General features: G+C 42.5%; 1 protein-coding gene across 1 annotated transcript; it reads right to left on the minus strand.

The window, feature by feature from the left end:
* Positions 1-2,065: 2,065 nt before the first annotated feature.
* Positions 2,066-12,471, minus strand: LOC104009188 (ankyrin repeat family A protein 2-like). Its single transcript, XM_009461139.2, is given in 9 exon segments — positions 2,066-2,121; positions 5,579-5,659; positions 5,755-5,821; positions 6,226-6,351; positions 6,525-6,622; positions 8,545-8,610; positions 9,957-9,991; positions 9,993-10,104; positions 12,183-12,471. Coding segments are annotated over 9 exon segments (930 nt in total).
* Positions 12,472-25,111: the final 12,640 nt, after the last annotated feature.

Here is a 25,111-nt window from a genome sequence, read left to right on the forward strand (position 1 = left end):
AAGACAAAATATGAAGCAGATATTGAATGTTCATCATTTAGAACAAGTACTTTACTGTAACACAAATAATACAGAAAAGGGAAATTTTGTTTCTTATGCATATTTATATAGCATGTTTTTACGTAGGGTATCTTAAAAATTAATCAGAAATAGCTCAGGTTATATTTCTTCAAGAAAACACAGTTTGCATTTTATATTTTCAACAAACATGGAAGTTCAACATTTGTTTTTACAAAGGCCATTAGATCTCAGTATTTCCAATATGCAACTTTACAATAATTGCCATTTTATATTCTGTTATTTTCAAATTACTTATAGTAAGACATGGTTTTGGTTTTTTTCCTAGATTTTGATTATGAAACAATTTCCCTCTCTGCTTCCAAGGCATGTCAGATTTACTGTTTCTTTCATCTGATTCAATCATACCTAGAAGCATGAGACAATAAAACTGGGGTAAACTCTACATAAAAACAGGAAGTGTCAAAGTCTAAAAGACAGGTAATACTCACTTAAATGTAGCAAGGATTTCACCAACACCTGCAAGATCAGTTACTTTTTTTTTTTTTTTCTTCAAAGTGCCTCCCTTAAGGTTCATTCCATTTAAGACTTCAGCTTCCTGAAAGGAATGGATCTGCTGCCTGGCCCTCACATAAACCACCTTTCAGAGGTTAATTCTGACCCAATTTATACCTTTTATACAAAACGGAAGTTTCAGTACAAAGTCAGAGAGAAATTTGGCCGTGAATTCAGGTCTAATCCATGTAGGTTTGGATTTTTTTTCCTACATTTTCCCCTATTGTATATTCAGTCACTTTGAAATAACATAGTTAGCATTTTGAATTCATTATTTCTCTGGCTCTGACCCAAAGAAGTCAGCTGGATTATTCCCAGCCTTACAGTACCTTTGGCCAGGATCACAGCGCATGTACTTTAAGCAGTATTAATTTCCTTTGTGTATGGAATGATTTTCAAATAGAAAAATTAAACATGGTAGAGACACAATACTAGAAAGATGTCTAGTAACTTACCTGGGTCAACTCTAGTGGACACAATGGCTAAATGCTTAGGGAAACACATGTGAACACCATATGTACTGTCAGGGGAAAAACAAACTTCTGAAAAATCTGTTTCAAAAGCTTAGCTATTATTTGTGTAAAACTATCACCTGTCCCATCACTCAGTGTAGTTTTGATTAAGTGCAGGAGTCCCAGGAAACCAGTTAACATTGCCCAATTTTTCAACTATTTCAAAATCATAATTGGTGTTCTAACAGCTGCACTGGGACATCCAAAGGACCACATTTCAGCTGAAGAAGGCTGGAATGCAGTAGGCTCTGGCTTCTCTTCCCACACTGCTGATATCTGCTTTTCAGCCACTGCAAGGAAGATATTTAGGAGCTAGGTATTCTGCACTTGGATTCCTTATACCAGAGAAATTTTTACTTAGGACATGCTGGGCCCAGTTGCTTCAGGACTACAACAGGAAGGCAGAGGCATGTGGAAAGAAATCTGATAAGGATTAAAATACGATCAAAAAGTCCTTCAATTTATTATTAACTTCTTAAAAATAAGACAAAGCCAAAAGCTAACACGATAACATTAACTGAAGATCTTGAAAACAATCACACATAGTGCACATTTTGGTACTATTAACAGTAAAGACATCTATCTTCTATGGTGATATACCTCAATATCTAAACAAATTTCTTCCTGTGAATACATATCAATGATGTGATCAAGTAGGACACTTGGCACAGTGTCACCCACTGCATTCACTGTGAACATTTAGATGGTCAAAACTGGTTTTATTCACAAAATTTTTCATGCATGACAACTGACTTTTTCTTCTAAAATTACATAAAATATATTTAAGAAAAGGATAACATCACATACTTCTATGAACAAGAATGAAACAAGAGGAATCATATTAAAAAGCTTAACTAAAAACAGCAAATAGTTGAACTGAGGTGAAGTTACAAAACAAGCAACCCTTGTCACTGATTACAAGGCTAAAAAGCAGTCCAAATCTCCAAGTCGAGAACTGACATCCGCAGAAGAGCCAACCATTATTCCTTGATATTTTGAAGTAGCCTTAAAAAATAAGACTCAATAACTTGTTGAACTAAAGCAGAGAAACAATCAGGTTAATCAGTGTTCAATGTTTGTTCAAGTCTTTAGGGCTGTACTATTTTTTCTGGCTTGTCTTGTAGAATTATTTAATAAAGCCAGACATGAATACATTCACTCTGGAAAGGGAGTTTGCATCCCTTCAGAAAATAAAAGCCTCATATAATGCTAAAACAATACACCCAGTAAGGCAGATGGTTTTTGGAGGTGATGATCTGTTCTCTGGTTTGAATAGGCAGACAGCAAATGGAAAGCAAATTTTTAAGCCTATAAATGGAGAGTAGGCAAGAACACTTATTAAGAACTACTTCTATGGAACATTTTGAGATTGAACTCTTGAAGGAGTCCTACATCTAGATATCAGTGAAGTTACTGGCTCCCCCATAAGCACAGAAAAAGCTACAGGAGAAGCTACATGTGCAGTGCTGGGCTTACGTTTGGATTCAGTTAATTTCTGTAATGACAGACATTTCACAGCTTTCAAAATGAAGGCAACATGAGGGAAAAAACAATCAAGAGTCCCTTCTTTGCCTCTTGGTTTTCCAGAGCCAAATAAGGTAGCCTAATTCACTGATCCTGGCGCTATTACTGTCTGCCTCCAAGATAAACTAGAGCTAGAGCTAGTCTGACAGGGGAAGAAGGTTTTTCAAATTACATCACATCATGCCAATCAACAGAGTGCCAGGGTAAAGGGTTCAGGAGGGCTGCAGGCCTCTGTTATCATTGTCCAGTGCAACACACAGCCCTTGCACAGGGCTGAGGAGCAGCTCAGCTCCCCTTGTCTGGATCACAGCTGCATCAGCCCTACACACCATTATTTGTGCCCACAGATGCAGATCCAGGTCAGTGACATTTTCTCACTAAGGACCTGGCTTTCTGAACCAGGGAGGAAAACTCCTACCCATTTTGGGCTGATACATTTAGGTGTATAAGACTTTTAGGACAGGTATCTTCTTACAGCTGCAAAATCTCTACTAGGCCATTCATGTAGCTACATAAACAAGGAGCAGTAAAAATAAAAATCAAAGAATGGGTGATTTTAACTTCCCAGACGTCAACTGGGACTATCATACAGTGGACACAAACAGATCCAGGAAATTCCTGAAGCATGTTGAAGATAACTTCTTGGTGCAGGTACTAAGGGAGCCAACTAGGAAAGGTGCCCTCCTGGATTTGTTGTTTGTAAACAGAGAGGGACTTGTGGGCAAAGTGGTGATTGGTGGCTGCCTTGGTCACAGCAACCACAAAGTAGTTGAGTTTCAAATCGTTGATGATGATAGGAGAAAAACTGCTAGCAAAACTTTGAATAGGGAGAGCAGACTTCGAGCTGCTGAAGGAGCTAGTTAGTAAGGTCCCCTGGGAATCTGCTTTTGAAGGTATTGGGGTCCAGGAATGCTGGTCCCTTTTAAAGAGCCATCTCTTAAGAGTGCAGGAGCAGGCAATTCCAAAGTGTCGGAAGTCAAGCAAGCGGGGCAGAAGTCCGGCTTGGCTGAGCAGGGATCTTCTAGAACTTAGGCAGAAAAGGAAAGCGTATGGACATTGGAAGCAAGGACAAGCAACATGGGAGAACTACAGAGATGCTGTTTGCCACTGTAGCGAGAAAATTCGTGTGGACAAAGCTCGATTAGAGTTCAAGCTGGCCAGCACTGTGAAGGACAACAAAAAGGGCTTTTTAAAATATGTTAACAGCAAAAGGAGGATCAGAGAGAACATTGGTCCGTTACTTGATGAGGTCAGTCACCTCACAAATAGGGACATAGACAAAGTGGAGATGTTTAATGCCTTCTTCACCTCTGTCTTTAACACCGATGATGGGTCCTGGGACCCCTGGAGCCCTGTGTTGGAAGACCGTGACTGGGGGAATGATAAACTCCCAGCCGATTCTGAAGCTGTTTGAGACTTGCTGCTCCAGCTGGATGCACATAAGGCTATGGGGCCCATTGGGATTCATCCCAGGGTATTGAAAGAGCTGGCTGATGTTATCATGGGACCTCTCTCCATTATTTTTCAATGGTCCTGGGAGTCTGGAGGGGTCCCAGTTGACTGGAAGCTGGCAAATATTGTCCCAATTTTCAAGAAGGGTAAGAAGGAAGACCCTGGTAATTACAGGCCTGTCAGTCTCACTTCATTGCCTGGTAAAATTAGGGAGAAGGTCATTCTGGGAGTTACTGAAAAACACTCAAGAGACAACACAGTCATTGGTCATAGCCAGCACAGGTTCATGAGGGGAAAGTCCTGATTAACCAACTTAATTTCCTTTTATGACATCTAGTTGACCAAGGGAAGCCAGTAGACGTGTTTTTTTTATTTTATTTTAGAAAAGCTTTTGATACTGTCTCTCACAGTATCCTTCTGGACAAAATGCCCAGCATACAGCTAGACAAGTCCATAATACGTTGGGAGAGCAATTGGCTGATGGGTCAGGCTCAAAGAGTAAATGGGGTTACATCAGGCTGGTGGCCAGTCACCAGTGCGGTTCCCCAGGGCTCAATTTTAGGGCCAGTGCTCTTTAATGTTTTTATAAATGATCTGGATGCAGGAATTGAATGTACATTAAGTAAGTCTGCCGACGATACTAAACTAGGAGGAGCCTCCCTCAAGGGCAGAGAGGCCTTACAGAGAGATCTGGATAGACTAGAGAGCTGGGCAATCACCAACCACATGAAATTTAACAAGAGCAAGTGCCGGATTCTCCATCTAGGATGGGGTAATCCTGGTTATACATACAAATTGGGGGAGAGAGGCTGGAGAACAGCCCCGCGGAAAGAGATCTGGGGGTTTGGGTTGATGGCAAGTTGAATATGAGTCAACAGCGTGCCCTGGCAGTCAAAAGGGCCAACCATGTCCTGGGGTGCATCAAGCACAGCGTAGCTAGCTGGTCGAGGGAGGGGATTGTCCCACTCTACTCTGCACTGGTGCGGCCCCACCTCAAGTACTGCGTGCAGTTTTGGGCACCTCAATATAAGAAGGACATCAGACTATTAGAGTGTGTCCAGAGGAGGGCGACTAAGATGGTGAAAGGTCTTGAAGGCAAGACTTCTGAGGAGCAGCTGAGGTCACTTGGCTTGTTCAGCTTGGAGAAGAGAAGGCTGAGGGGTGACCTCATCACAGTCTACAACTTCCTCAAGGGGGGCAGCGGAGGGGGAGGTGCTGATCTCCTCTTTCTGGTGACCAGTGATAGGACACGAGGAAATGGAATGAAGCTGTGTCAGGCGAAGTTCAGATTGGACATTAGGAAAAAGTTCTTCACTGAGAGGGTGGTCAGTCACTGGAACAGGCTCCCCAGGGAAGTGGTCACAGCACCAAGCCTGTCAGAGTTCAAGGAGCGCCTGGATGATGCTCTTAGTCATGTGGTTTAGCGTTAGGTAGTCCTGCGAGGAGCAGGGAGTTGGACTCAGTGATCCTTATGGGTCCCTTCCAACTTGAGATATTCTATGATTTGCAACACTCACCACTCCGATATCCCAAGGCTACAGCCAAATCCATGGAATTATAGCCAGCATCTGTTTCAATAGTTGGATCAGCACCACTTTCTGTGTAAAATAGGAAAGGAAACAAACTCACATTTCTGACAATATGAACTGATAGTACATCATTACTGATAATTCCGTTTGGACAGTCTGCTTACCAAGAAGAATTTTTACACATTTCACATGGTTCCCATGCACTGCATATAGTAGAGGTGTGCCTCCATTCTGCAAAAGCAGGGAAAAGCCTTAGATGCTTAATGATTGAGTAGTCTGCAATTGTAATTCCTTAACACACCAGTATACTTCTATGTATCAGTAAGAGACTTCACAGGTTTTATAAAAATCAGGTTCTCAGTTTTGGTTCTTCACAACTTCCATCTTTTTTTGTCTACTGTTTAGACTGTAAGCTCACCTTTCTAATAAGGGCTCAGCATTACTCTCTCTTTTTAACCAAGAAGTCAGAACTAGTAGGGCCAATTTCTCTCATGCTGTCAAAGAGCATCCTATGCAAATTTTGAAAATCTCAGATATTTCAGAAGTAGAACAATTTTCAAACCCAAGCCAGTGCTGTGCCATTTCAAATTTCTGACCAAAGCACACTCTGATGTAAATTCAAGCTAGAGGCTTACCCAGTCATACTCATTGACATCAGCTCCACAGTCGAGCAGCATTTTGACAATATCTGTGTATCCTTTACTGCAAGCCAGCGAGAGGGCACTTTCACGCCCTTTCCCCAAAATCTGAGGATCTGCACCCTGAAATAATAATAATAAAAAAAATCAAACGAACCACACTTTTATAGTGAGGTTTTATACAGAACTTAACTTTAAAACTTTTAAATGTATAGCAGCATTGACAAACTTAGGAAGGCAAAATGAACTAAAAAGTAAATCAAGACATTTAAAAAGAAGCATGGACTTTTCCTTACATTCTGGAGGAGAAATTCCACTATTGCTATCATCCCATGAGCTGCAGCCCACATCAAAGGAGTAAATCCTTCTTCATCCTTATGACTGATTACATTTTCTGTTTAAAGAAATATATACAATTTAGTAATCCCTTTCACTGATGCACTGTATGAGCTGGTAAAATGCATTGACATATCTGATTGACTGATGTACTAGTACCTAAAAGTCATTCTCATCTTAACTTTAAAAACAAAATTCTACCCTAGTGGTGGTACAAATATCCTTGTCCAAGAAAAAAATTAAAAAAAATCCAACTGACCAAAGTAAAATTTCGGGGTTTGGTGTTATGTTTTTTTTAAACTCTATAAATCAAGCTCTGTTTTTACTCAGAAATGTTACAAGTTGTCTGTAATCTGGGCTTGATCTTTGGAAAGAAGAGAAGGGCTGCTTTAAAAATAAAGAAATATATTCTGTATTATACTGTAGAAAGTGCTTTTTTCAACAGAGTGAGCCACACAATCTTGTAAAGAATTAGCTTGTAAACCAATATAGATAGTATATACTCCATTCACCCCAAAGTTCATGTAATCAATATAGTGTTTTGTGGAAACAATTAAGGTCTACTTTTAGTGCAGCTGGAAGAAGGAAAAATAATTTTCTTTTTAACAAGTGGCTGACTGAAATAGTTGAGTTAGAATTAATTTTTTTATATCTAAATATTTAAAAAAAACCCATGCTTATCATAGCACCATAATAAGCATTTTTAGCTGTCACTGACATTTCAGGATCGATTTGCTTTCCATATACACAACTCATTACAAAGTATATAGACTCGGCTACTCATTACCTGCTTTCCAGTAAACATTTCAACAAAGATGCACTGAAAGCAAGGCTGATTACTAATAGTACAATAAGAATATACTATTAACAGTACTCAGCTCAATATGTTATGCAGAGTTGAAAATTTGTATATGTATTACGGACACACAACTGTCACAATGAAGAATATCACACAACTCAGAATGAGTAGCACTGTTATACTGCAGGTGTGATCCATGGCTTAAATTATTACCAACATATAGCTCTATACGTTGATTGATGAAATAGAATTGGAAAGGCACCATTAATAGGAACGTGTTTTAAATTATAAAGATAATAAAAAAAAAAAGTAGTTTAACTCTTCTGATAGAACTAACAGATTCTCCTCCCTCATTTCCATGGGTTATCTGTATAGCTGGGTGTTGTGGTTTAACGCATCAGGCAGCTAAACACCACACAGCCATTCACTCACTCCCCCCCACCTCAGTGGGATGGGGGAGAGAATCGGGGAAAAAAAAAAAGTAAAATTCATGGGTTGAGATAAAGGCAGTTTAATAGGACAGAAAAGGAAGGGAAAATAAAATAATAATAATAATAATGATGATGATGATGATAAAAATAAACAAACCAAGCGATGCACAATGCAATTGCTCACCACCCGCCGACCGATGCCCAGCCAGTTCCTGAGCAGCGGTTGCCGCCCCCCAGACAACTCCCCCCAGCTTATATACTGAGCATGACCTCATATGGTATGGAATAGCCCTTTGGCCAGTCTGGGTCAGCTGTCCTGGCTGTGCCCCCTCCCAGCTTCTTGCTGGCAGAGCATGAAAGCTGAAAAGTCCTTGACTAGTGTAAGCACTACTTAGCAACAACTAAAACATCAGTGTGTTATCAACATTGTTCTCATACTAAATCCAAAACACAGCACTGTACCAGCTACTAGGAAGAAAATTAACTCTATCCCAGCTGAAATCAGGACACTGGGGAGCAGGGGGAAGAAGGGATTTACCTACAACTCCCATTAATGCTAATGTTACATTTAAAACCCAATCATAGCAATGAGTAAATAAAAGACTCATGTACAAAATAATTCACATCCGCAAAGAACAAATATCTCAAATATCCTTCAATTTCTATCAGATTTGGAGAAAACATCAAGCACAACAGGGTATAAATGCCCCAAAGGAAAAAAGAAAGGCATTTAACCTCCCTCAGTCTCACCTTGTTCAATACGTGTGGCCAGATATAATATTTCTCCCTGAGCAGCCAGCTGATGAACTGATAAAGCTGCAAAAAGGGAAGCAAAAGCATGTGATAAGCACATCAGTTTCCATTCTGCTTTATTTGGAGCTGGACACAACATGTCCACTGGCTTGAGCTGTACAGAACTTGGATTTGAGAGTGTAGACAGATTTCACCTTATACTCTGAAATGAAATCACCATCTTAAAAACTGAAAAGTTTCCAAAGAGTTTCATAGGTTTTGGTAATTTTTTAATCAATGTATAAATCATACTAGAAAGCAAAGATACATCCTACACTGACTCTTTTACAAGGCAGCATGCTGTCTTCTCTGCTGTTTGGTCAGCAACCCAAGATCACATTAAGAATGTTTATCAAAAAATGCTTATTTTCATTTGATAAATTAAGGCTGTGTAGTTTAAAAATGACATTTATAACGTGAAGAGATCACATGCTATCAGGAGACCTGTCATGCTGCTCAATGAAGCCCCTAGCATGACTCTCACTCACTACAATGTGGAACAGATCAGACATTACAAAACTATATACATGACATCTACAGGAGAAGAAAAAGGTTATGGTTTTTTCATTTTTAATAAAAAGTACCAAGCATTAAAAGCAGCATAATTCTTAAGGAGTTATGAAGAAAAAAAAATCTCTGATCCCACAGTAAACTCTGCATAGGTGCATGGTTTTGATAATTACAACTTGGGGCAGGTCTGAAAGGTGCTCAGGAGGGAATATATAATAAATTATCCAATTTGTATAATAAGACAATTAGCTAATGATTACATGTAAATGTTCACTGTCCTCTTCCTACTCACTACATGGAAGTTTGAATTTTTTTTTCAGAAAAAGTATTTTGTTCAAAGGCCTATGTTGCAGTTCCAGATTAATTTTTCTCATGCAAACAGTTTTTTGGTTTTTGTTTTCTTTTTAAGCATTGGACTTGCTTAGTTTAAGATGCACACTCAAAATTTAAAAGTAATTTATAGAGGAAGTAAGTTTATAGATGAAGTAGTACCATTTGCAGTAGTCTGTAGCACTTACCAATCATCTAATTTCAATAAATTTTACAAGCTACACAAGTTCTGAAAACAATTATATCAAGCATATTAACTTAAAGCTTAGAAAGGATCAGAAAAATCTTTATCTCTGGTTTTTAAATCAATAATTAGATCCTTTCTGGAAAATAACGCTTCAGTCATGAATTCAATACAGCAGGTGGATTACTATTTTATGGTTGGAACCATGTGAAATTAGACAAGATTATCTCAATGTTTTCTTCCCATATTTAAGTTCATTACAAGACCAAAGAAAAATAGGAAAAATCTGGCATCTAACTTACAGTTCACAAAATAATTATTAACAGTAAGGCAGAAGGATACTTACAGTTTACAAGCAGAGGTGTTGCAGAGACTTCGTTTGTTAGTTAGGGTAGTTGACTGTTTTATTGGTGAGAAATGCTTAGTAGCTGATGGAGTATAAACATGTCTGTCTTGGATACCAGGGGAAGGAGAAGTATGGATGTTGCATTCAGCTACATTGAACAGAGAAAATAGACAGCATTTCAGCACTAGTAAGAGCATTAAGAGAAAGTCACAGCTTCTAAGTCAAACTAGAAAGCACCAGTGTCACAAGATCTTTAAAACCCATGTTAAGTAAGCTTTGTGAGACATGCTTTTTCCACACTGTTTTGTGCAAGTTGAAGAAAGGGCTGTATTAGTTTCTTGCATAAAACAATGCTGCTATCCCACACATTCAGTATTGTGTAATGTCACCCAGAGACAAGTTGGTATCTAAATGAGGTAAACCTTTGTCTAGACTTTCAACATGCCTGGCATGGATTTATCAGATAGGACAGCTCCACTTGGCCTGTAATATCCTTACTAACACTCTCCAGTGCAATGAACTTGATGCAGCCCTAGGCAGCCATGCAGTCAGGTAACCGCATCCCTTTGCCTACTCCCTAACCAGTCCACTACATGGGACCTTCACCAAATTTCTTCACCAGGACTTTTTCTACTCCTGTTGGATAAAATTGTAACTGCATTATGACTGCCTTATGAATATTTATCCAGCAGGAACAGAGATATTTCACACTAACTAACTTACAGAAAATGCAACAGCAGGTCACCACTTAGAATTCAAGAAGTCACTCAGTACTACTGTGTTTATTTGTACTAACTTTTCTAGCTCTCTATTAGAATTTAATGATATTTTATTACAGAATATATATGTTATCTTGGCTTCTAATTCTCACAAGTAGCTTTTGGTTTTGAGAAGTAGCTGACAAGCCAAATAATTTTTAAGCAGCCAACTGATTAAATACTGGAAAGACATATTGAAGGATTAAACTTCATTATTGGCTAAATTGATTTGACACCAGTGTGCACTAGTAATTAATGACTGGAAGCTAATTAACATGCACACTGAATTCACACTATAGAGAACTTCATGATCATAAACCCAAGCACAAATTTGGAGAACCAATTAAATGAAGTACAGGGCAACAGGATGAAAACAAAATTACATTTTGTTTGCTAATCAAATAGCTACAGCTGACGTTATCAAATTAAGAGGCCTACCAGGGATTTTCAGCCTGTGGTCCCTGGATCCGCAGGACTACTTCTAAGGGGTTCACAAATGTTACCTAAGAAAAACAACCCTATTGCCGATGGGTCTAAATTTGCCATTCAGGTCTGCAGCTCCACTAGAAAGCACTTAGGGCCTGCAAATCAAAAAAGTTTGAAAATTACAATGGCTGAACTGCAGCCAAATAATACAAATCAGAGAAATCATCGAAATCCACAATAGGTCTGTGTTTGTTATAGGAAATGGGTCAAATTCAACATCATGAGAAGATACATTACTAATAGTCTGAAATATTACAGCAAGCACTGAAAACCACAATTATTAAGGGGAAACAGATAGAAGTTCTAATTCTGTTCTCTATCGATATGCTCAGCCATGAAAAAGCATGGATCAGTTCTGATGAAGCTGCACAGCAATGGCTAGAGATTAGCTGCAGGGGTCAGTTTACAGAATTGCAACAACATACACTTTCAAATAGTGTGAAATTGAATCGGTGAGACAATTGCTACAATGACTACAGGCTTTGTGCAGCCATATTGATAAAACAAAGTCAACTGCATGACCTATGTTATTTTGTCATCATACTAGTGAAAAGATAAAACATGATCCAAAAAACTATTGAAGTTGAAATGATAACATAGTGCTTTCAGTAATGTTCTGTAAAGACACATACATTCAACAATGTGTAGCACATTGTAGGACTTTATAAGAGATTTCGCTACCAAAAGAAGTAAGCTTGTTTTCATAATCAGCATCAGATCTTATGAAATTAAAGGCTTTTTGTGCCACTACTTTTTCAATTAAAAAATAATTAAAAATGTGATAAAAAAATAATCTTGGGGAAATTAATTTTACATTAATAATCTTTTAAGCAGATGATAATAAAAATGCTAGGGGAACAAATCTTAGAAAACTATTACTGATTAACACACATATATGGCAGAGTTTGTTTTTTTTTTTAAACATAACAGCTTAACAGGATGAGACAGTCCATACATAACAATTTGAACCATAAAGTTCAACCTTTAAATAAGACAGATGCCACTTCAAGGTCAGAGTTAACTTGGTCTTGAATATTTTTACTGTCCTCCTCATTTAAAGATTTCACAAATCGTGAGCAGACATTCATATCAAATCTATTGGGCAAAATGAATTTCATTCCCATGGTGACACTCTGAGCTGGGCCTTCCTCTGTGCTAGAGTCAAGCTGATGCTCCACCTTAATGTCTGGCATGGGCAGAAGGCTGTAGCTAGTGGTACATTCTTCTATAATTAACTGGGCCCCAATATCTAAGTTTGTTGAAGATGCCATGGCTTCAGTCATGTAAAAGTTTTATGCAAAATATATCTTCATAGTTTCTAGCCGAGAGCAGTTCTGGCCAACCAAGCCATATCCAAAGATATCCAGATGTTTGAACAACCTGTAATTGAACACATGTAACAACATTCTTGTGAAGTAATGCATAAAAAATGCACCAAACTTGCTTCATTTAAGTTCATGGCATTTGTTTTTGGTAGTTTAAACCTTGGTGAAGTATCTACTACTACTGCCACAAGCTATTGACTATCTTTTGTTTAAATTTTATCACATGGATACTTAAGCCAAATTCCCTAATGAAGTCAGTAGGAGTTTCATCTAAGCAATATTTTAGAATATTAGTCTGGTTGAAACAAAAAAAAAAAACCAAACAACCACATTTATACCAAGAACAGGAACAAGCTATAAGGAGAAGATGACTTTATTGCCTAAAAACCATTAGACTTGAAGGAAAAGTTAAAGTGTTGTTATGTCCCTTTATGACTCTAAGTCTTTTCATAACCTGAGTAAAATAAATGGCTCCTACTATACACGTAGGAAAATGGTAAGTCCTTTTAGACCGAAGACAGGAAAACAGCCCAGAGTACCCGGAACTTTTTGACACCGCTGATGGAGGTCTAACATCAGGCCAGGCTCCACAGCAGCGCCTAGCAGACAGAACGACTTGGAAGCCCCAGAGAAGTCCTAGAGCCTGTCCGCCCACCTTCCTTCTGTCTCTGTACTGCAGACCGCCGGCTCCAGGAGGAAAAGCCCGAAGGAGAGCTACGACAGTGATGCCCTCCACAGACGCTGTAGAGCATTCTCCTCCCCCCCGCCCCCGGGGCGGGGCAGGATACCTGGGAACCCCTCCCGCAGGCCCCAAGCAGGCCTACAGCTTCACTCTCTGCAGATCCACCTCACCTTAGCGCTGTCGTTACTGCTGTTGACAGTGAGAGGGAAATAACGCACTACCACCCCGTCGCTGTTTGTGAGGCGGTAGGATGTCACTTCCCTTGCTGCGGTTGCAATTGGACGAGCGGAGTTGCGTCTTGACGTGCAGCTCTCACCAGCACGCTAGCTCTCCCCAAGGCAAGCGCGGGGCTCGCCGTGGTGGTGGGATATAGCGTGGCCCTTGCTCCCTGAGGTGGCGCGAATCGGTTCGACCTGTCTGGCCCTCCTAGAGAGCTGCCCATGTGGCTGGGCCCGCAGGCGGGAGCACGGCTCGGCGGCGGCCGCGGCTCCCTGAGGAGGCGCTGCGCAGGCCTTCGCCTCGCCAGGTGGCCCCCGCTCCTAGTCAGCGATGGCCAGTTACAAGCCTGTGGTGGTTCAGGCGTTCCCCAAGTTCGGGGAGAAGATCGCACAGGACGCTGTACTAGTGGGGCTACAAGGTAGGAGGGAGCCCTCCGGCGGGGGGGGGGGGTTGGGGCAGCTTGCCGGCGGGCCAGGGGTTGTGTGGGCCCGTGTCGCTCCGTCACTGGCATGGGGTCTGCACATCGCTTCTACCAGTCTCATGTGTTAACCGGGCTGCTCTTGTGGCTTTCGATTAGAAGCGGTTTTTTAATACTGCCCTGAAACTTATTAAACGGCTTCCTAGAAAACTAGGCTGACTTGTGCCCCAAATTGGCCTAACAGGCATAGTTATTGTCCTAAAATATTTTTTTACCGCTTTCGTGGGAGTAATCAAAGTATTTTTAAACTTGCATGAGTGAATAAGGTTGTTTTTTCCTCAAATAAAACGCATAATTAATGGATCAGTTGTAGTGCATGAATTGGAAAAAAGTATAAAAGCAGAAGTAACCTGGCAGAAGAGAAACTTAATAGGATTCTATTAAAAAAATAATTTGGCTCTAAATGGGATTTTGAGCTCTCTGTAGGAAGAATAGATTTTTCTTTTGCCGCTTTCATTTTTCATGGCATACTTACGTGTATTTAAATTGACTTCTCCCCAGTTCCTCCATGTAACTGTGCTGTCACAGCCTACTCGAGGGTAAGTGGCTTTTTTGAGGTTTTTCTGTTGTTGTCCTTCAGCTGGCATCATATGAGTGAACTTAATGTCGTCTTGTTTTGCTAGATCCACATTTATGGTCGTTGCTCTCAGGAACCAATCGAAACATTTTCTCACTTCAAAGTTGCTGCTTATTGTGCCACATACAGAGATGATGGCAATCTGCTTGTTGCTGGCAGTGAGGAAGGTAGCATTCGCCTCTTTGACATTAGCGGAAGAGCACCACTGAGACAATTTGATGGTCGTACTAAGACAGACTGTTATTTTGTTCTTTGTGTGTATAAGTTTGTTTGGTGTGCTTTGCATGTTGCTGAAAATCTGAAAAATATTAATCTATGTTGCTTGCAACTGTCTCATGTAGATCTTGCTGAAAAGTAGATTTTTATATTGAATTCAGAATTGGAGTGATTTTTTTTTTAATTCTAAATGTGAATTGAGAACATGGAAGAAAAAATAAATTTTCTAATTCAGGTAAGTGTTTGTTAATATGTTGTGTAGACATAGTCTTGTGACTACATGGTGCTGATGAGCACGTTTTATTTGATGCTGGGAGGAACGGAGTTCTAAAAAGTGGCAAAACAAAAACAGTGAAGAAATATACCAGGAAGAACAGGAATCACTTAAAAAACCCAAAACACCCCCCCCCCCCCCAAAACCCAACAAACCAAAACCCCCCCAAAAAAACAAAACAAAACAAAGAAAGTGTGTGCGTGGCAGCGGCAGGGGAAGGAGTTAGGAGTTCTGATGTACCAGTGAGGAGAAGACAATGGTAATGTTTAGATTAAACAGATTGCTGTGCTATGGAAGACCAATAAGTGTTTTATATACCTAGAACAGCAACAACAACACCCTGTTCACTGGAAAGTACATCTTGCAGGTCTTGAGAGTGTTTCTATTTGAGATGTGTGATGTAGATACAGTATTATCTTATGTCCTAACCACTAGGTTACCTTTAATAAGATTTAGGGTATCTGTGTTTTCTGTCAAAGTCATTCTCTTGGGATGTTACAATGATAATATGGATTTAAATAATGATTTTTTTAAAGGACAAGAAGAGCATCCTACCCAGTCGTACTTAAAACTTACTATTATAAATTTGGTCTAAAGGACAGTGATAGTATACAGATCTTTAAGTACCAAATGCAGAATTTACAGTTTTTGAATGAGCATCCAGTAGACCTGTAAAACCCTTAACGCAGATCATATCAGTGCTTAGGTAAGCATCTGTCAGCATGACCCTTTTCTAGCTGGAAATGTAAAAAAATGAAGTGTTTTTAACCTCTGAAGTGAGGCTTTGTAACTTCCAATAGTAAATACTTTGCACTTTTAAGTTAGAGTAAATGCTTTCCTTTAATAAGCTCTTCATTCAGACTAACTGTTCTGGAAACAAGTATATATTTAAACTTTGGATATTGTGGACTTTGGTTTCTAGAACTGTTCATGTAGTGGGCTTCCTGTCCGATAAATACCAAATATTTTCTGGTGGTGATGATTATTAATCAAATTTGTGGGATATTCCGAGTGCTACAGAAATCGTCTCATACTGTGGCAGTATGCTCCCCCTGCCCCCTAAACCTGACCTTTTCCTGTAACTCTGATCAAGTGATAAGCACCAGTGGTGCCCATGATGGGTGCATCTGGTCTTGATGGCTGCATCTGGCTCAAGGTGGATTCGGGGGAGACAGATAACAACATAATAGCCAAGGGCTAATTTATGGTAATGTACCCACCTGACCACAGTGCTGGTCCGTGCCTGACTCAAGCCAGATTTGGAAGAAACTGGCATCTGCGGTCGGTATGCAAATATGACTATAAGCCAATCATCTTACCCCCATAAATAGTGAGCAGCCCAAGAGCCCTTTGAACTCTCCTGCACGGCAGCAGGCTGCACACCGGGATCTCCCCTTGAGTAGGGACACCTCTCAGGGTTACTCCTCAAGGCTGAGAGAATCCTTATTACATCAGATACTTGGTAAATGAATTGGGAACAAGTGCGCTGAAACTTTGTAATCTTAGCTAAGTAATATAAAGGATTAGCACAGGTTATTTTTTCCTCCCTCCTTCCAGTTGCAGGCAGGAACATTGAGAGGAACAAACGGATCCAGTCCATTAATACATGGCTCCGTGGCTGGAGTCAACGTCACAATTTTGGGTTTTTCAACAATGGGATGGCCTACACGGCACCAGGCTTGCTGGCATCTGACGGGGATCACCTTTCTCAAAGGGGGAAGAGGGTCTTTGCTCAGGAGCTTGCGGGGCTCATTGACAGGGCTTTAAACTAGATTTGAAGGGGGGTCAATATCAGGTTTGCCTGTGATAAGGGGTGGGATGGCACGCAGCACAGTCAAAGTCTTACGGGAATGAGCAGGGGGCTCTTGAAGTAATAGGAGCCAACAGGGAAATATCAAAAAAATTCCTCAAGGGAACCAAGGGGTGTTCCTCCAAGAAGGTGACACGGCCAACAGCCCAGCTGAAGTGCCTCTACACCAATGCACGCAGCATGGGCAACAAACAGGAGAAGTTGGAAGCTACCGTGCTGCTAGAAAGCTACGACCTAGTTGCCATTACTGAAACTTGGTGGGACGCATCCCATGACTGGAGTGCGGCTATCGATGGCTACAGGCTGTTCAGAAGGGACAGGCAAGGTAGGAGGGGCGGAGGGGTTGCCCTCTACATCAAGAAATGGATAGAATGTGAAGAGCTGTCTCTGAAGAATAGCCATGAGCAGGTTGAAAGCTTATGGGTAAGAATTAGAGACCGAGGCAACAAAGGGAACCTTGTGGTTGGTGTTCACTACAGGCCGCCTGATCAAGGGGAGCCTATTGACGAAGCCTTTTTTCTCTAACTACAGGAAGCTTTGCGCTCACAGGCTCTTGTCCTGCTGGGGGATTTCAACCACCCTGACATCTGCTGGGAAAGTAACACGGCAGGCAGTAGGCAATCTAGGAGACTCCTGGAGTGCATGGAGGACAACTTCTTAAGCCAGGTAATAGATAGCCCTACCAGAGGGGATGCAGTACTGGACCTGGTGGTCACCAATGCAAGTGAGCTAATCAGAGACGTCAGGATTGGAGGCAGCCTGGGCTGCAGCAATCACACACTGATAGAGTTCACAGTCCGGAGAGGTAAGGGTCAGGTGAAGAGTATAGTCAAGACCCTGAACTGTAAGAAAGCAAACTTTCAGCTCTTGAGGGAGTTAATCAACAGGACCCCCTGGGAAATGGCCCTCAGGGATAAGGGAGCGGAACAGAGCTGGCAGGTCTTCAAGGATGCTTTCCATAGAGCGCAAGAGCTCTCGATCCCCAGGTGCAAGAAATCAGGAAAGGAAGGGAAGAGGCCAGCATGGCTGAGTCAAGACCTGTGGGTCAAACTAAAGGGCAAGAAGAGAATGCACAGGCAGTGGAAGAAGGGACTGGTATCTTGGGAAGAGTACAGGGACACTGCCCGGTTGTGTAATGATGGGATCAGGAAGGCCAAGGCTCGGCTGGAGCTGAACCTGGCAAGGGACGCTAATAAGAAGGGCTTCTACAGATACGTCAACCAGAAAAGGAAGGTTAAAGAAAGCATACCCCCTCTGATGAGTAGAAGTGGAGAGCTGGTAACAACAGACGAGGAGAATGCTGAGGTACTCAACTTTTTGCCTCGGTCTTCACTGGCAACCTCTCTCCTCACACCTCCTGAGTCAATGGGCCATTTGAGGGGGATCAGGGGGGAAAAGTTCCTCCCACTGTAAGTGAAGATCAGGTTCGCGACCACCTGAGGAACCTGAACGTACATAAGTCTTTGGGTCCTGATGAGATGCATCCCAGAGTCCTGAGGGAATTGGCTGATGTAGTTGCCAAGCCACTCTCCAGCATATCTGAAAAGTCATGGCAGTCAGGTGAAGTCCCTGGGGACTGGAAAAAGGGAAGCATTGCACCCATTTTTAAAAAGTGTAAAAAGGAGGATCCTGGGAACTAACCAGTCAGCCTCACCTCTGTGCCTGGGAAGATCATGGAACAGATCTTCCTAGAAGCTATGCTAAGGCACATTGAGGACAGGGAGGTGATTCAAGACAGCCAGCATGGCTTCACCAAGGGCAAGTCCTGCCTGACCAACCTAGTGGCATTCTATGATGGAGTAACTGCATCAGTGGACGAGTGAAGAGCTATGGATGTCATCTATCTGGACTTCTGTAAGGCCTTTGACACGGTCCCCCACAATATCATCATAGAATCACAGAATACCAGGTTGGAAGGGACCTCAAGGATCATCTGGTCCAACCTTTCTAGGCAAGAGCACTGTCTAGACAAGATGACCTAGCACCTTATCCAGCTGAGTCTTAAACATGTTCAGCGTAGTGGAGTCAACCACTTCCCTGGGGAGATTATTCCAATGACTGACTGTTCTCATTGTGAAAAATTTTCTTCTCATGTCCAATCGGAATCTCCCTGGGAGTAACTTGTACCTGTTACCCCTTGTCCTCACCATGTGACTCCCTGTAAAAAGGGAGTGTCCATCTTCTTTGTAGCTCCCCTTTAAGTACTGGTACATGGTGATGAGATCACCTCTAAGCCTCCTTTTCTCAAGGCTGAACAAGCCCAGTTGTCTCAGCCTATCCTCATACGGCAGGCTTCCCAGACCTTTGATCATCTTGGTGGCCCTTCTCTGGACCCCCTCCAGCCTGTCCACGTCTTTTTTGTATAACGGGGACCAGAACTGTACACAGTGTTCCAGGTGTGGCCTGACAAGCGCCAAGTAGAGAGGGATAATGACTTCTTTATCTCTGCTGGTGATGCCCTTTTTGATGCAGCCCAGCATCCTATTGGCCTTCTTGGCTGCAGCAGCACACTGTTCACTCATATTGAGCTTCCTGTCCACCAGGACCCCCAGGTCCCTTTCCACAGAGCTGCTCTCCAGCCAGGTGGATCCCAGTCTGAGCTTCACTCCTGGATTATGTTTTCCCAGGTGCAAGACCTTACACTTGTCCTTGTTAAACTTCATAAGGTTCATGTTAGCCCACTCTTCCAGCCTATCCAGATCTTCCTGCAGGGTGGCGCTCCCTTCCAGAGTGTCTACTTCCCCACTCAGTTTGGTGTCATCTGCAAACTTCATCAGGCTACACTTGATCCCGATATCCAGATCACTTATGAAGATATTGAATAACGTTGGGCCCAATATCGATCCTTGGGGGACCCCACTTGTGACGGGTTGCCAGTTTGAAAAAGAGCTATTTACCACCACCCTTTGGGTGTGGCCCGCCAGCCAATTCCTCACCCACCGCACAGACCACTTGTCCAGGACATAACGCATCAATTTCTCCAGGAGGAGGCCGTGGGGAACCGTATCGAAAGCCTTGGAGAAGTCCAGGTAGACGACGTCCACCGCTTGCCCCACGTCAACCGAGCAGGTCACTTTATCATAGAAGGCCACCAGATTTGTCAGGCGTGATCTGCCCTTGGTGAAGCTGTGTTGGCTTTTCCCAATCATGTGCTTCATTTGACTCGTGATGGCCCCCAGGAGGATCCGTTCCATAACTTTCCCAGGGATTGAAGTAAGACTGATGGGCCTATAATTACCCGGATCCTCCCTTGAGCCCTTCTTGTAGATAGGGGTAACATTTGCCTTCCTCCAGTCCTCTGGGACATCCCCCGATCTCCATGACTTCTCAAAGATTATGGAGAGTGGCCCCGCACTGACATCAGCCAGCTCTCTCAACACCCTCGGGTGGATGGCGTCAGGGCCCATCGACTTGTAGGGGTCAAGCTCCTGTAATAATTCACATACTAACTCTTTCTTCACTGATGGTGGGTCTATGTTTGGATCCTCCTGGATTTTCGTTCCCAACGCCTGGGATCCAACAGTGTTGGTAAAGACCGAGGTGAAGAAAGTGTTGAGAACCTCTGCCTTTTCAGCATTGTTGGTGACTGATTCACCTCTACTGTTTAACAGTGGGCCTATGTTTTCCTTCTGTTTCTGCTTGCAACTTACATACCTGAAGAACCCTTTCTTGTGATTTTTGACATCTCTGGCCAGTTCCAATTCAAGCTGAGCTTTTGCCTTTCTAACTGCATCTCTGCACACTCTGGGAATGCCCTTGTAGTTCTCAGTGGATAATCTTCCACTTCTCCATCTCTGGTACGCATCTCTCTTGGTTTTAAGCAGACCCAGGAGCTCGTGGTTGAGCCAAGGGGGCCTCTTGCTCCGCTTCCTTCCCTTTCTTTTATAGGGGATAAACTGTTTTTGTGCTTCCAAGAGAGCATTCTTGAAGAACTCCCAGCACTCGCTGGCTCCCTTATCCTCCATGGAAGCATCCCACAGAATCCCTCCCAGCTGAGCTCTGAGTGAGCTGAAGTTTGCTCTTCTAAAATCTAGAACCCTTGTCTTGGTGCTAACCTTCAGCATGCTCAGACAGATCCCGAACTCCACAATATTGTGATCACTGCAGCCAAGGTTGTTACTGACCGAGATATTACAAAGCAGGTTTTCTTGGTTTGTGAATAGCAGGTCCAGCAGTGCCTCCTTCCTGGTTGGCACATCTAACATTTGTAAGAGGAAAGTGTCCTCTACGCATTCCAGGAACTTAATGGATGACATGCGAGCTGCTGTATTGTTCTTCCAGCAAATGGGTAGTTGAAGTCACCCATGAGAACCAGGTTCTGTTGACCAGAAGCTTCCCTTAGTGTCCCAAATATTGCTTCATCAGCTTTATCATCATGGTTTGGAGGTCGGTAGCAGATGCCCACTGTATGGTCCTGCTTGGAGACAACCCCTCTGATTTTAATCCAGAGGCATTCAATAGACCACTCACAATCACCGTAGTTGACTTCGATACATTCGAGGTTTTCCTTAATATAGAATGCGACTCCTCCACCTCTTCTTCCCTGCCTGTCTTTGCGAAACAGTCTATAACCGTCCATCGTGATTCCCCAGTCATGTGAGTTGTCCCACCATGTTTCAGATACTCCTATGATATCATAACCTTCTGACTGGGCACGGAGCTCCAGTTCCTCCTGTTTGTTTCCCAGACTGTGTGCATTTGTATACATACACTTGAGGTGGTTGCTCTTCTGGTTCACATCTTGGGAGACAGCTAAGGAACATTTGTCGCCGCTCTGGTTGGCCTGACTTACTCCCCAGTTGGATGTGATGGCATGAGCATGAGTTTTGGACCCCACCCCCCAAGTCCTTCAGTTTAAAGCCTGCCTCACCAAGTTAGCCAGCCTGTTGCTGAAGATTCCCTTGCCCCTTCTAGACAGGTGGATTCCATCCCTCCCTAGCATGTTATAGTCATCGAAGAATGCCTCATTGTCGTAAAAGCCAAAACCCTCACGACAGCACCACCCACGTAGCCAGGAGTTGATAAGCATTATGCCCCTGTTTAGGGGCTTGATTGAGAGATTCCCTTGGGAGGCAGTCCTGAAGGGCAAAAGAGTCCAGGAAGGCTGGACATTCTTGAAGAAGGAAATCTTAAAGGTGCAGGAGCAGGCTGTCCCTACGTGCCGAAAGACGAGCCGGCGGGGAAGAAGACCGGCCTGGCTGAACAGAGAGCTTTGGCTGGAACTCAGGAAAAAAAAAGAAGAAAGAAGAGTTTGTGACCTTTGGAAGAAGGGGCAGGCAACTCAGGAGGACTACAAGGATGTCATGGGGCCATGCAGGGAGAAAATTAGAAGGGCCAAAGCCCAACTAGAACTTAATCTGGCTACTGCCATAAAAGATAATAAAACATGTTTCTTTAAATACATTAGCAACAAAAGGAGAGCTAAGGAGAATCTCAATCCTTAATTGGATGCAGGGGGAAACATAGTGACAAAGGCTGAGGAAAAGGCTGAGGTCTTTAATAGTCAGACCAGTTGTTCTTGGGGTACCCAGCCCCCTGAGCTGGAAGACAGGGGAAGATGGTTGGACTTGATCTTAAAGATCTTTTCCAACCTAAACGATTCTATGATTCTATGATTAGATGGATAATGTTGCTTAGGATCATAGCTTTGAAGCTGGCCCTGTACTGAACAGGGAGTTTGACCATGGGACCTCATAAAGGTGCCTTCCAACTTAAGTTATTCTATGATACTGTGATTAGAGCTTTATCATGAAGCTTAAAATTGAAAAATCTGCATGGTAGAGCATACATCATCAAATAAAACACTAGGTTCATAACTATGTGATTTCTTCGTTTTAGCCTGAAGATGAAACCATAGTTGTAGGCATGACCAGTGGGGTGCTAAATGTTAAACACAGAAGACCTAAAGAAATGAAAGAAAAGTCTCAAAAGAAGAGATAACCAGCATATAGAACCTATGTGAAAGGAAGACATTACATGCCAAAACAGGTATGGGGGGGGTGAGAAAATGTATACTGAAGCGCTCCTCAAGATTTCTTTTTTGTGTGAGCTAAGTTGAAGAAAGGGAAGGGAGGGAAGATATAAAGACATATAAGCTTGTTCATGGTAATAAATCTAATCCATTGTGTGTGTGTCTGTCTTATTCTGAAGATGTCTTTCAGTTCTAGGAGGATTTCTGTGTCAGTAAACCTGGAAAATGTGTTTTGAGGAAATACGACAAGCTACTGAAGAGCTTTCAGTCATCCAAGGCCCTTAACGTGGTAATGGAGGTAAGACATTGGTTTTTGTCTCATCAAAGTTGTGTCCTGTCATCTGAAGTGGATTTTTCTGTATCTCAAACTGATTTTATCTCAGTGTATAACTAGAAAGGAATCAAACTTGTGTGGGTTCCTTGTGTATCCTTTATCTATTTTGGTTTTGCAAATTGATATCAGCCCTGTTTTGTGTGCAAAGATGTTGCTTTGGTACTAAACTCTTCTTATATATGTCCAGCCACACATCAGGCTTTATACTCCTGAAGTTACAGTTGCAGTCATGCAGGAACTACATCGCAGAGGAACACCAAGGAGTGCGCTTGCAGGCTGAGACGAGAAGCAAATTAGTCTCCTCCTTACCTTTGTGACAAGGTATTATTTTAACCTGAGTTTTCTCTGACAACTTATTTTGAGACTTGTATTTCTTAATAGCTTTTGCCAGTTTTAAGAGATCTTGGGTAGAACACTGGTACTCTTGGAATCTTACGTGCCTTTTGCTTTCTGATATCGAAGTCTGGGATTTCACCCATAGTACTGAAATAGTTTACATGTTAGCACAAAACAATTTTGCTGAAAGTATGAGAGTATATTTTGCCCCTTTGCCAGACATTCTACCCTTAGTCTCTTATTTTCTGTCTCCTTGATGAAACTCATGTCTTCATGTACCTGAGGCTTTTGCGAGTCCTCCAAGCCCTGCTGCCTTCCCGAAAGGAGGAGGGTAAATACCACATGTAGCTTTTTTGACTCATGTCTCTAACTGCTGCTCTTTATGAAGAAAAAAAAGTCTGTATGCCTATATGAGAAAGCTGCTTGTAACTGGTTGGTAGGAGAAGGAGTGCAGTTGGCAACAACAGTAAAATTGGGATGTCTTCTAATTTTGCAGGTGTGTGACTGAGCCTAGATTTACTCCTGTACTGGTAACTGTTTGTCATGGTTTAACCCCAGCCGGCAACTAAGCACCACACAGCTGCTCGCTCACTCCCTCCTGGTGGGATGGGGGAGAGAATCGGAAGAGTAAAAGTGAGAAAACTCATGGGTTGAGATAAAGACAGTTTAACAGGGAAAGCAAAAGCCACGCACACAAGCAAAGCAAAACAAGGAATTCATTCACTACTTCCCATTGGCAGGCAGGTGTTCAGCCATCCTCAGGAAAGCAGGGCTCCATCACGCGAAACGGTTATTTGGGAAGACAAAACGCCATCACTCCGAATGTCCCCCCCTTCCTTCTTCTTCCCCCAGCTTTTATATGCTGAGCATGACATCATACCGTATGGAATATCCCTTTGGTCAGTTGGGGTCAGCTGTCCCAGCTGTGTCCCCTCCCAACTTCTTGTGCACCCCCAGCCTACTCGCTGGTGGGGTGGTGTGAGAAGCAGAAAAGGCCTTGACTCTCTGTAAGCACTGCTCAGCAGTAACTAAAACATCCCTGTATTATCAATCAACACTTTTTTTCATAGAATCCTGGAATGGTTTGGGTTGGAAGGGACCTTAAAGATCATCTAGTTTCAACTCCCCTGCCATGGGCAGGGATACCTTCCACTAGATCAGGTTGCTCAAAGCCCCACCCAACCTGGCCTTGAACACTTCCAGGGATGGGGCATCCACAACTTCTCTGGGCAACCTGTGCCAGTGCCTCACCACCCTCATTGTAAAAAATTTCTTCCTTATATCTAGTCTGAATCTACCCTCTTTTAGTTTTAAACCATTACCCCTTGCCCTATCGCTACAGGCCCTACTAAAAAGTCTGTTCCCATCTTTCTTATAAGCCCCCTTTAAGTATTGAAAGGCCGCAATAAGGTCTCCCCGCAGCCTTCTCTTCTCCAGCCTAAACAACCCCAACTCCCTCTGCCTTTCCTCATAGAAGAGGTGTTGGTGTTCCATCCCTCTGATCATCTTTGTGGCCCTCCTCTGGACTCTCTCCAACAGGTCCATGTCCTTCTTATGTTGGGGGCCCCAGAGCTGGACGCAATACTCCAGGTGGGGTCTCACCAGAGCAGAGTAGAGGGGGAGAATCACCTCCCTTGACCTGCTGGTCATGCTTCTTTTGATGCAGCCCAGGATATGGTTGGGTTTCTG

This window comes from Nipponia nippon, unplaced genomic scaffold (assembly GCF_047370975.1).
Source record: "Nipponia nippon isolate SJK-2023a ecotype South Korea unplaced genomic scaffold, ASM4737097v1 scaffold_33, whole genome shotgun sequence".
NCBI classification, from domain to species: Eukaryota; Metazoa; Chordata; class Aves; order Pelecaniformes; family Threskiornithidae; genus Nipponia; species Nipponia nippon.